At 50.6% G+C, this 12,222-nt stretch overlaps 1 protein-coding gene across 2 annotated transcripts; it reads right to left on the bottom strand.

Moving 5' to 3' along the window:
* Positions 1-903: 903 nt before the first annotated feature.
* On the bottom strand, positions 904-3,068 carry EGR4 (early growth response 4). Of its 2 annotated transcripts, none has more exons than XM_028116105.2 (2): positions 2,624-3,068; positions 904-2,222 (listed from the first exon to the last, which is right to left on the bottom strand). In XM_028116105.2, the coding sequence occupies exons 1-2, from the start codon at positions 3,066-3,068 to the stop codon at positions 904-906; spliced, it is 1,764 nt and encodes a 587-aa protein (XP_027971906.2). The 2 variants fall into 2 exon arrangements, with proteins under 2 accessions (XP_027971906.2, XP_027971907.2); XM_028116106.2 differs by having other exon boundaries at positions 904-2,219.
* Positions 3,069-12,222: the final 9,154 nt, after the last annotated feature.

Here is a 12,222-nt window from a genome sequence, read left to right as displayed (position 1 = left end):
CTTTGAAGCCAGACAGATCTGAGTTTGACCCTGTCTGTTCCTAGTCAGGTTATCCAATAAGTTACCTATTTTGCTCCCTCATCTTTGGAAATGGAATATACGCTGCTATTTAGGATTGTGAGGATTAAGGATAATATACGCCCAATGTTTAACACTTAATCATCTCAGTCACTCTCAAGTTTCAGAAACACTTTGAGCTTTTAGGTCAGTTGTGATTAAATGCATTTGTTAATTCAGTACATATTTATTGAATGCCTACTATGTGCCACAGTGCCTGACAGTAGCTGCCTAGTGATTTCTTCTGGCACATATTCCCCTGGGGGAGTGGCTGGGGGGAATGGGTCAGAAGCTTATAATGGCAGATTCAGTAAGCTTTTAGCACAATAATTTTAATTGCAAAAATAAACAGTTTTGTCAACTGCTCGAGAGTAGCGTCTGCTTTACAAAAATTAACAACAACAAAAGGAAATAACCCCAAAGCAAAACGTTACATCCAATGGCTGCTGGAAACGACATTGCTGTACAAAATCCCGCGCGAGACCGGCTCGGCGCTGCCCCAGCCTGCCTCTGGGGGGAGGGGGTCTAATGAGGGGCATGGGGCGTGCGCCAAGCCAGTTACAAAAGACTACCTTGAGTCCCAAGGAAGGGCCTACTCAGTGGGTGGCCTGAGAGGACTTCCCTCAAAGCGCGGCTGACGCGGGAGTCAGCGCCGGGGAACCGCAGGAGCTGTCCACGGAGCTGGTGCTGAACGAGGCGTGAACGGCGGGCACTTCAAGGGAACTGGAAGCCGGACCAGAAGCCGGCCCCGGGACGTGCCGGGAAGGGGGGTGGGGTGGGGGGGCGGGCCAGGTCGCCTCTTTCGTGCCGGGCGGCGGCGCCTCAATCTACAAACGCATTTCCCTCTCACAGGGCTGCGAAAGAGAGGCCCAAAGAGTAAAAGCCAAGGCCCTTGAGCCGCTCCTCGGCGCGCGCCTTCTGCTTGAGGTGCACCTTGCTGTGCCTTTTCTTCTCGTCACTGCGCGCGAAGCGGCGGCCGCACACGTCGCAGGCAAAGGGTTTCTCACCCGTGTGAGTGCGCACGTGTGTGGTAAGGTGGTCGCTTCGGCTGAAGTTGCGGAGGCAGATGCGGCACTGGAAGGGCTTGTGGCCCGTGTGGATGCGCAGGTGGCGGTTGAGCTCGTCGGAGCGCGCAAAGCTGCGCACACAGCTCTCCACTGGGCAAGCAAAGGCCTTGGCATGCGGCCGCGGGCAGAAGCAACGCGCGCTGCACTTGCCACCCCGGCGCCCCTTGCGCCGCGCCTTAGTGGGGGGGAATGGGGCCGGCGGCGGTGGCCCAGGAGGCTCAGGCACGCCACTGCTCCCAGGGATGTCTGCCACCAGAGGTTTCGGGAAGTCCGCCGCGGTGCTGCGGAGGCCCAGGGGAGAAACCTGAGCCTGAGTACCCGCCAGAAACTCTCTGCCGTCGCCGCTACTCCCCCCATCCCCACTAGGAGGGGTCAGGAGACCCGGGAGGCCCTCGGCCACCTCCCCTAAGTCACCTGCGGCCAGCGGGAAAGCGTCGTAAGACCCCGTGGGGTAGAGTCTGTTGGCGGGACCGGCCGGCAGCTCCGCTGGGCAGCTGATGGACAGCAGGTCTTCAATCTTGGCCCCCATCGAGGGGAAACGGGCGTCGGGGGCGGCCTGGTAACCTCCCTGTGACCCACAGCTCCCTGGGGCTCCAGCTGAGAGCAGCTCCCAGGAAGCGTAGGGGCCTTTGAAGGCCGAGGCAGTGTCCAGCGCGGGAGAGGCCGGAGGCGCCCGGAGGCCTGGCTTGACGTCGGGCGGGGAGAGCTGAGGCTCATACAGGCACTGTGAGGGGGCGCCTGCCGAGGGTGAGACCTCCCAGAACGCGTCTGGGAAGGCGGCAGCGCCCAGATCCGGGGAGTAAAGGTCCGGTGGACCCGGCAGCAAGGCGTCGGGGCCTGCGGGAAAAGAGGCGTCCAGCGGAGACCGGGATGCTGCCGCCTCAGGGCCGGGGAAAGGTGCCAGACCCAGGATGCCCGACATGAGGTTGAAGAGTGCCTCCGGGTCGTGCGGGTGTTCGGGTACTGCTTGGATGAAGAAGCTACCGCTGTAGCTGAGGCCAGGAGGGGGCGTGGGTGCAGGCCCCTCCAGGAAGCAGGAATCGGCTAAGTCCCCCCCGGCGCCGCAGCTGCTCAAAGCCCAGCTCAAGAAGTCGCCTGCTGAGGAGGGAGCAGGAATCAGCTCCGGGCACATCAAAGGGCGCGCCTCTGGAGTCTGCAAGCCCCTACCCACGAAACCCTTGGGGCGCACTGACACATAAAAGGTGCCTTTTGCACATTCTGATCCAGCCGGAGCCCGCATACGCCCCAAGACACACACACAAACATGCACACGCAAAACACACGTGCACAGGCAAAAGGACGCCCTGATAAACCCACAGGTTCCTGCGGAGGCGCTGGCGGCACAGTAGGGCTGGGGATGGGGGTGCGCACCCCAGGACCCCCAAGCCTCCTACCACCCCTACCCCCACAGCTCTATCGTCCCAGTCCCTGCCTGTTCTCAGGCACCATGCGCCCCCGCGCTGCGCCGCCGTCTGAGGACCCTCCGCCGCTCTCCTTACCTCCGGGGTAGCCGGCGGTAGCCGGCGCGTCCCTGCCGGGCAGCCGGGACAATTCGGTGCTGGGTTCCGCGCAACAGCCCTCGGTGGACTTGACCAGGAGCGCGTCGGGGCCGGAAAACTCGCTAAGGTGGAGCATGGCGCGGCGGCGGCTGCGGGGCGCCGGGGGCCTCGCCCGCTGAGCTTGGCTGCGAGCGGGTGACGGGGAGGCCAGCAGTTGGGGTGCCCTGCGCCTCACAGACCCAAGCACCCGGGCTCCTGGCTCCAGGCGCTCGCCACTGGGAAATGGGTCCGGGGGCCGAGGCGCCCTTGCTCGCCGGGACCGGCCTCGGGCGGCGGCTCCTCGCTTCTCCAAAGCGCAGCCGGGCTCCCCCGCTCCGCGGCCCCCCCACTTATATAGCAGCGTCCGCGCTGGCTCCGGGCTTCCGACTCCCCGGGCCACTGCCATTTCGGGAGGCCCCGGCCCTGCCGCCGTGACGTAAATGCCCAAACATGGACACAGGATGTGTGCCGGGGACTCCCGAAAAGGAAAGCTCGGGCTGTGACGTCGCCGCCGCCGCCGCCGGGCCCGCGCCGCTGCGTGCGCGCGCGCTCCCCGAGCGTGGAACCCCGTGCGCGCCGGAGCCGCCGGTGCGCCTAGCTGGGGTGCTGCGCTGCGTGGCGCCCGGCGTTCGGTTAGCGCCCTTCCCGCCTGCAGGCAGAGGCCCGCGGTCGGCGAGGAAAAGCCGCGCGGGCGTTGGGGGTCCACAGTGAGGGATTCGAATCCGCTCTGGGCCACTTCCTACCTGTGTCACTTAATCTCCCTGAATGGTCAATTTCCTCACCTGTGAAATGGAGCCACGTATATCTAACTTCATAAGTTTACTGTAAAGAGTAATTGGGTTAGCGCACATTAAATTCTATGCATGAGCACACAGTAAACTACAGAGATTCTTGCCATTATTCACTATTTGCTCCCACTTGTGTGGGGTTTTTTTTCTCCATTTTCTTAATAGTTTTTTTTCTTTAGTTTGTTCTAGGAAAAATAACTTAATTCAATAAAAAAAGACCATAACACTTGCTACTGATGAGAGAAAAAGTCAGTACAGAAGGGTATATTCTAAACCGAAAGTAGGTTTCTTTTTCCTACCCCTCTACGTCTTGAGGTAGCAACATCTAAGTTTCTTGTGTATTCTTTCAGAAAAATAATGCATATGCAAGCATACACTCTGTCTTGCAATATAATTTTTTCCCATTTATAATAGTTGAGAGATTGCTCCATGTCTGAACATAAAGAGCTGGGCCATTCTTTTCTAAGGCTACATAGTACTCCACTGTGAGGAAGGTCAGTTTGTCCTCTATCCATGAGCATGTAGAAAGCTTCCAACCTCTGGTTTTTACCAATGTTGTACTCAGCGTTCTTAATTATATAAATGTGATTATATCTGTGGGATAAATTCCACTGAGTGTAATTCTCGGTCAAGGGTATGTAAAATTTTGAGAGGCAACTGGCAAATTGTCCTCCATAGAAGTAGGGCCAATTCCTGCTCCTTTCTCCCTCGCCTACAGGGTATGAGATGCTTCTGTAGACTTTCTTTCTGCCTTTATATAAATGGCTTTTACTCTAAGGATGTTGCTCCCAGCAACACACAGAGAATCCACAGGATATATTTCCCTGGAATCAGCACCTGGAATAATTGGGCTTCTTATGGGGGGGAAAAAAATCCCTATTCTTAAGGAGGCTGTGAATCTTGGCTGCAGCAGGTCAGTCGACTCCAGCAAAGAAGACTGCCTGCTCTCCTGATCTCATCTCCCTTCCGCTGTGGTTTTCATTCTGTCTTATTTTCTTATTCTCTTTAAAAATCTTCCATTTAATTTTGTGTTATAGCTCATTTGCTTCCTTTCTGGAACAAAATTAGGGGATTAAATAAATACATGGGATAGCACGTTTTTCTTTACAAAGAGCATCAATTCTTGGGAGCTGGAAAGTGGGGAGGGCAGAGCTGGGGTTCCCTTTTCTTCCTCTGCTTTTGTGGGAATGGAAACAAAGCCATTCAGGGGTGATGGGCTACAGCATGATTTGCAGTGTATCTCCCAGCCTCCCTTGCCCACTGGTACTCTCCTTTTAGAGAGAGTGCCAAGAATGTCCCAACCCCACCAAATTCTCAGTTCTTTTACCCTGTGTTCATTATCCAAAAATTCATTCATTGACTTTCTCAGTGTTCATTCACACAGTATTCATTCCTTAAGTGCTTACTAAAGGCCAGAAGGTAGATTTTGGTTTTGAGTCTACCAGGACCCTAAGACCCATCTCCATCCCTAGCTGTCCCAACCCCACCCTACAATGACCCTGTAAGTGTGTTTACAGAATATGTCATCACATAATCACCTGCAAAACCTGTGCTGATACGCTTGCGTTCATCTTCTCCCCACGTCTGGAAATCATACAAAACTTTTCAAGAGTCATGCATGTGCAGCATTTCCTAACAAATGCCACAGATATAATAATTCTGTGTTCACTACACATATGTTTACATGTAGGAAATGAAGAAACCCAGCACATGTCTGTAAGGATGAAGCACACAGAGCACTATTTCCATTATACTCTAATTCAGAACTGGGGATTGATTGTAATCCAAATGCATTGCCAAGGCCAGGTGAGCCCACACCAGACACACAGGGCACACATGTCTCAAATCCATTCTGGCATCTTGCTGCCTGGGAGGGAGGAGGAGTGGAGGGGTTTGGCTAGGCTGGTGTCCAGGGCTCCCCATGTTGCCCCGTCGGGCCAGATTGGCCAGCCCCAGGTTCCCCATCCCTTCTGCTGTTCTTCCCTCTGCCACAGCATTCCTCCTCCTTCTTAGTCATAGATAATTCCCCTACTCCTTTGGCAAGTACCCAGGCCTTTGTTACACTCTGCCAAGGGCTATTGGGCTAGGTCTGTGTTAAGATGAGGGTCCAAGTCACCCCAACTTCTTGTTACAGGCCAGGCCTGGGGGCAGAGCTGCAGAGGGAAGACTGAGTAGGAGAGGAAATGGGGAACACAGCTTGTGCTCTGGGTGTGGGCTGACCCACACCCCCATCTCTGAGCCACTCACCTTCACTAGACACACATACACACACTCTCCCATGTGGGATGGTTACCTCTGGAGGGTAATTGCATCTGCATTTGGTTCCTTGAGGAGGGGGAGGGAATATAAAGAGAAAGGGCATTTTGTAGCCCTTCCCAGCTCAATCCCTCTTACCCCTAAATTTTAATAGCTCTAAGAGAGATTCTGGGCCCAGATCGAATAAAGGTCTTTGGGAGGGGATGGAAGAAAGAGGAGCTTAGACCTGTGAGTTCTATTTTAATTCATGCTTTAAATATAAAAACACAAACAGGACGGGAAAAAAGGAAAATCGCACACTTTGAGTACTTTACAAACTTATCATTTAATCATCCCGAAGCTCTATGGAATAAGGAATTGGAGACCTATTTCACAGATGAAAAAACAGACTAGATAAGGTTAAATAACTTGCTCAAGACCACACTTTTTTTTTTAAAGATTTGGTTTATTCTTTTTTTTTTTCTGAGATTTATTTATTTGACAGAGAGAGCGCACAAGCAGGGGGAGTGGCAGGCAGAGGGAGAGGGAGAAGCAGGCTTCCCACGGAGCAGGGAGCCCGATGCGGGGCTCCATCCCAGGACCCTGGGATCATGACCTGAGCCAAAGGCAGATGCTTAACGACTGAGCCACCCAGGTGTCTCTAAGGGCCACACTTCTATTCAGTGGTAAGACTGAGAGGCAAGCCCAGTCTAGTCTACTCCACAAGATAACTTAGGAAAACATTATTCATTTTACAAAAGGATTCCATCTGGGATTCCAAAATCCTTCCAAAAGGATTCCATCCTCCATCTGGGATAGCCTAGATGGAGGATCTCCCTCCAGCTTTTCAAGGAGGGTAGGAAGTATAAGTTTGATCTGGCTGGTGTCCTTCCCTGCAAGGGTTCCCTGGAGGGACCATCGTGGACAGAAACACTGTGGGTCACATCAGACATGTGCTCAGAAGGAGCACATGCAAGGTCCTTGGGAATTATTGTGGAAGTTGGTGGTGGTTGTGGGAGTGTGTGTGTGTGTGTGTGTGTGTGTGTCCACGCACACATGTGGCCTTGGGGAAGGTGAGAAGAAATTTCCGATTTCCATGGGAAAAAGCTGGGGAAGGAGAGTTTACCTTCTGGATAAGCATGGAACAGACAATTACTGAATGAATTAATGAATGAAAAAATTCATTCATCAAATGTTCATTGAGCACAGCCCTGTGCCAGGCGCTGCGCAGGCCCTCGGGACACTGATGCTGATGCTGCAGTGGGGAAGACTGGAAGCTCTGGATCCAGGGCAGGAGGAGGGAGGAGAGGGGGGTAGGGAGGAGTAAGCCTCCCTTTTCTCTCTTCTGGGAAGGGCCCAGCCCCGGTCATCATTTTGGCAATGCTACTGCCCCCTCCTCCACCCCCACCTTGATCTTTCTGCTCTAAATATCATTGTGTTCAAATAATAGTGTATATATTTAAAAAGACTCCAAGAAGACAGCTGCCTCAGAGTATTAATCATGAAGAGGCCAGCACTCAGTCTCCATGGCGACTCCTGACAGAGCTGAGGAGCAGCTCCACGTCCCACTTCCTGGGGCCATGGAGATGCGGGGACACAGCATCTCTCACCCTTCCCTTTCCTCTCTGCCTCTCCTCTCTCCCTCCTTCCTCCCCTTTCTTCTCTCCTCACCCTCCCTCTCCACTCACTCCCTTTTTCTCTTCCTAAAAGATTTATTTAAAAGCTGGGACAGAAGCAGGATCCAGCCATCAGACTAACAAGGAACAAGGCCAATGAGGCTGCAGCGGAGATGAACTTTGCCTCCAACTACCACCTCTGCAGAACACATGTCCCCTCCCCAAGGCCCCTGCAGCGCCCCTTAAGCTACACTGACCACAAGGACAGAAGGAGTCTGGTCATCTGTCCCTGAGGCAAGGGACCCACTGTCAGGGTCCTTCTCTGTCCCCCCCCTTCCCTGCCCTTGGCCAGTCATTGGTTTATGGTTTCTGTCTTTACTATTTTTTTAATGCCCACAAAATAACATAGGCTCATTGTAAAAAGATAAACATGTTAAAATGAAAGTATCTCTCCCAATTCTATACCCGGATATATACATTTAAAGAGTTTCAAGTTGATTCCTATAGATTTTTCTTCATCCGACATTCGTCTATTCAACCGTAGCACTACAGTCATCATCATCATTTGTACCAATGTTGTCACACTAACATACTCTTGTAATTAACATTATCCCTTGAATGGTTTTTCTTTTCCCCATCATGATACAGATTAATCTGTAGTGTTGTTAACAACTGCTCCAGGGTATTCCATCATGTACATGTGTGTAAGCTTTTAACTCTATAGTTTCCTGTTTTTCACTATGATATAAGGAATCTGGCTGTGTGCAGCCTTGTATGTGTGCCTTGTGCACTGATGGGGCTAATAATAATAAGAATGCTAGTTAACATTTGTACAGCACTGACTATGGGAACTATTCATAAGGTATTGAGAGTTTTACACACACTCACCATTTAATCCTCACAACTTGATGAGCACTATTATTATCTCTGTTTCATAGATGGGGAAATTGAGGCCCCCATGCTTCACCCCAAGGTCAAGAAACTTGCCCAAGCTTACAAGGCTAGTATATGATGGTGCCAGAGTCTGAACCTACGATAAAACCATAGGGTAGATTCCAAAGCCTGGAATCCCTAGGTCAAAGGTACAAACATTCAAAATTATATAATGTCAAATGTTCCTCTAAGAAAATTGTTTCGATTTTGGAGCCAGACAGCAGCATGAGAGTCAACTGGTAAGCACAAAGAGGCATCCCAGTGACATTTTAATTTTCATTGTAAATTTGATTTGCATTGTAAACATTATCAGAATCTTTCCGTGATCCAGGGGAACCTTCCTAATATTCTTCACATCCTCACAGTGGGCAGTGGAGATGAGGCTGTTCCGTTCTGACATTGACCAGAGTAGGGTGTGGGGTGTGGGGGCTTCTGTACCCTCCTTCCTTTTGTTCTTTCTAGTTTGGGTCATGGGGGAGGTAGAGAAGAGGAGAACAAGGTGACTGTGAACCATTTAGGGAAAGCTTCCTAACTCTTCCAAGGCAGCTTCTAGCTGTTCTCTCATGGGAGAGAGGGAGGTTATTCTTTCTCCTGTCTTCCATTCTACATCCTTCCTTAGGCGAAGTCAACTTTGGACAGAGCTGAGAGGTAGATGATCACAGAAGAGGTGTGACTGGGATGGGTTCCAGGAGGGTCAGAGGCAAGGCGGGGGGCACTCAGTGACTTCTCCACACTGCTACCCACCTTGGGATTTGGAATCATCCTTCCACCACCCCTTTATATCTAAGTCTGGTCCCCCCTTTGTGGGTACTGATGGCCTTGAACCTTGATAGATGTTTTTATTTGATTAGGTAATGGTGTTCAGAGCATTGATTTTCAATTTATGAGTCAAGAAGGTGAAAAAGAGGCTGACAGCGTGGCCTGAGAGATTGTAGCTCTAGAACAGAATTAGAATCAGAAACAGGCCTGCAACACCTTCCTGGTGTATTTCTCTCCTCCCTGGCCTTTCCTGATTCCTCTCCCCTGACTTCATCTCATTGTCTTCTATCCTCTCTCCTCCCCCATCTCACAATAGTTCTCTTTAAAGTAGCTTGGTCAATGTACCGGGATCTGACAGCAAAACTCCAAAATACCCAGGCAGTTTAGCCACAGATGGGCCACTGAGTCATAGCCCTAGTCCTCTGTGTGTCCCCAAACCCTGACGACCACCAGTAGGCCAGGCTTCTGGTTGCAAGTGACAGAAATGCAACCTGACTTAGTTTAGGCCAAATAAATTAATTACCCCCCAAATTGAAATTTATCAGCTCACAGAATCCAAAGAAGTATCAATCAACCAACCAACTAACCAACTGACAAGGGGGTAGAGATACAGCTGCATATCATGAACTAGTGGAATCAGGGGCTAAGAATTCTTCAAAAGCTCTCAGCTCTTTTTCCTTTCTCTCACTGATGACTGAAAACCTGGCCATGAGCAAATCTGGTGTTCTCCATGTGAGCCTGCTGTGATAAATGGATTCTTGTTCTCAGTCCCAGGTAAGAAATCCCAGGAAAGACCTCTGCTATCCTCCCTAGGAAAATTATCTGGCTAGGGGGCAGGGTAATAGATGGCTGATAAGACCACAAGGAGCTTGTGCTTGTGTTTTGAGGGCCTTTTCCAAAAAAGAGGAAACCACTGGGACCCAGAAAGCCTTCCGAGAGACCTCTGCCTCAGGCCCTGAGGGCAGGAGCAAGGCAGCAATGGGCTCTGGCATGTTCTTATAACAGGGGCAGAAATGGATGGTTCCCTCGGCTTCACAGTGCCCCTGGAGCAAGTCGCCTACTCCATCTGTCTGCCGGCTCCAAGGAACACTGCCCAAAATAAAAATCCCTAATTAGCAATTCCTGCAATCCAGAGCAAAACAATGTATTTATTTCCTAGAATAATCCGGAGCCATATTCGGCTTGGCAACCAGTGGGTCCCACACATTCATGCGGTGCGCCATGTGAAGACTCCAGCAGGGGCCTGTACTCAGTCAGGGTCTGAGGGGGAGGGCTGCAGGGGTCCCCTGCCCAGGCAGCAGCAAACAGGGGCCCAGAACAGAACTGGCTTTGTAATGATCTACAGCAGGTTTCTGGTACAGGGTAGGTAGGGAATGAAAGGAGCTTCAACAGGATTTCTAAACACCAGTTCCCATAAAGGGCAGACTGGGGACACATGTCTTACAGGGTCACAGAGAATCCCATTATGGAGTAGTGACCTCAAGCCTGGGAGTTTGGGGAACCGATTCCAACCCAGCTCTGCCATTAGCTTGTCCTGTGACTTTGAGCAAATTACCAATGCCTTCTGTGCTTGCATTTTTCTCACCTGTGAAATGGGGTATGTTATTTGCTCACCTACAGTCTGAGGATTAAGATCTAGAATCAACAAATTTGGCAGTTGAAGGATGAGCACTTACTATAAAATTGAGAGATATCCAGTTAAGAAATAGTGGATAACCCTGCCCACCCCAAATGTGCTCCCTGTTTTCTAAGGACCTCTTCATATGGGGGTGGGATTGGTCACCGTGACCAGAATTTTGTGACTAGCTTCCCACCCCCAGTCTTCGCTCTCATTCATTCACTTATTTGTTCATTTAAATCTTTATTGAGGAATTAATGAATCAGCCACTTCAAGAAATTATTACAGAAAGGTGTGATGCACGTGACAGGGGGAAGGACAGGATGGTTTGAGATCATACAATGAGGCAGCAGATAGTTATCTAGTTAAGAATTTCAGGGGACAGGCAGCTGGGTGGCTCAGCTGGTTAAGCATCTGACTCCTGATTTCAGCTCAGGTCATGATCTCAGAATTGTAGGATAGAGCCGCACATCAGGCTCCATGCTCAGTGGGGAGCCTGCTTGTCCCTCTCCCTCTGTTCTTCCCCCTGTTTTTGCACATGCGTGCTCTCTCAAATAAATAAATAAATAAAGTCTTAAATAAATTTTAAAAAACCCAGAATTTCGGGGAGGCTTCCCTCGAGGAAGCAACATTTCATGCAAGACCAGAAGGTTGAGTAAAAGCCATGAAGAAAGGACAGGTTGAGTGGGGAGAATGTTCTAGGCTGGAAAGAGAGAGAGAGGGAGGACTGGGGGAGAGAGGATTCAGGGAACTGCAGGAAGTCCATGATGGCTGGAGCATAAGGAATAAAAGAAGCTAGAAAGGAAGGAGAAGTGGAGTCAAGCGGGTGAGAAGGGCAAGCTCAGGGTCACAGAGGACCTTTTAAAGCATGTTCAGGCATCTGGACTGTATCCTTAGGGTGGCAATAAGATGTCTTTGAAGAGGTTTAAGCTGTGTAGGACGTGCAGTTTTTAATTTAGGAAGACCAGTCTGTCTACTGTATGGAAGGTGACCCTGAGGGGAGATCAGTTAGGATACTGCAGCAAATCAGGTGAGAGAAGCTCCTGAGGCCTGAGCCCCCATGGTAGTAATGGGAAAGGAGAAGCTTTCAGAGTCAACAGCCAGTTAGGAGCGAGTATATAATGGACATACATGGGTGATTAGCTATGCATGGGGCAGAAGGGAGAGAAGGAATCAGGGTTGACTCTCAGACTCTGGGTTTGACATTGGGGTAATCATTTATTTAGGTGGAGAACCAGCAGGAAAAGCAGAGTCCTCCAACCAAACACACTGTGTTTTATTTCTGGAGCTATAATTTGCATACAGTAAAAGGAGCAAATCTTAAGTGTACAGTTTGATGACTTTTTACCCAAATCAAGATAGAGAACATTTACATCCCCCGGAAAGTTCCCTTGTGCCCATTTCTAGTCAACAGACACCCCTCTTTGAAGCAACTACTTTTCTTTTTTAACTAATTAAGTTAATTAAGTAGAGAGACAGAGTGAGGAGGGTGAGAGAGAGGAAGGGGGAAAGAATCCCAAGCAGACTCCACACTGAGCAGGAAGCCCCATGCGGGGTTCAATCTCACAACCCTGAGTTAATGACCTGAGCCGAAACCAAGAGTAGGATGCC

Source organism: Eumetopias jubatus, unplaced genomic scaffold (assembly GCF_037043125.1).
Source record: "Eumetopias jubatus isolate StellerSeaLion01/CBP00866 unplaced genomic scaffold, mEumJub1_p1.0 scaffold_9, whole genome shotgun sequence".
NCBI classification, from domain to species: domain Eukaryota; kingdom Metazoa; phylum Chordata; class Mammalia; order Carnivora; family Otariidae; genus Eumetopias; species Eumetopias jubatus.
The sequence above is the reverse complement of the archived record's forward strand: the minus strand, read 5'-3'. Positions and strand labels throughout refer to the sequence as shown.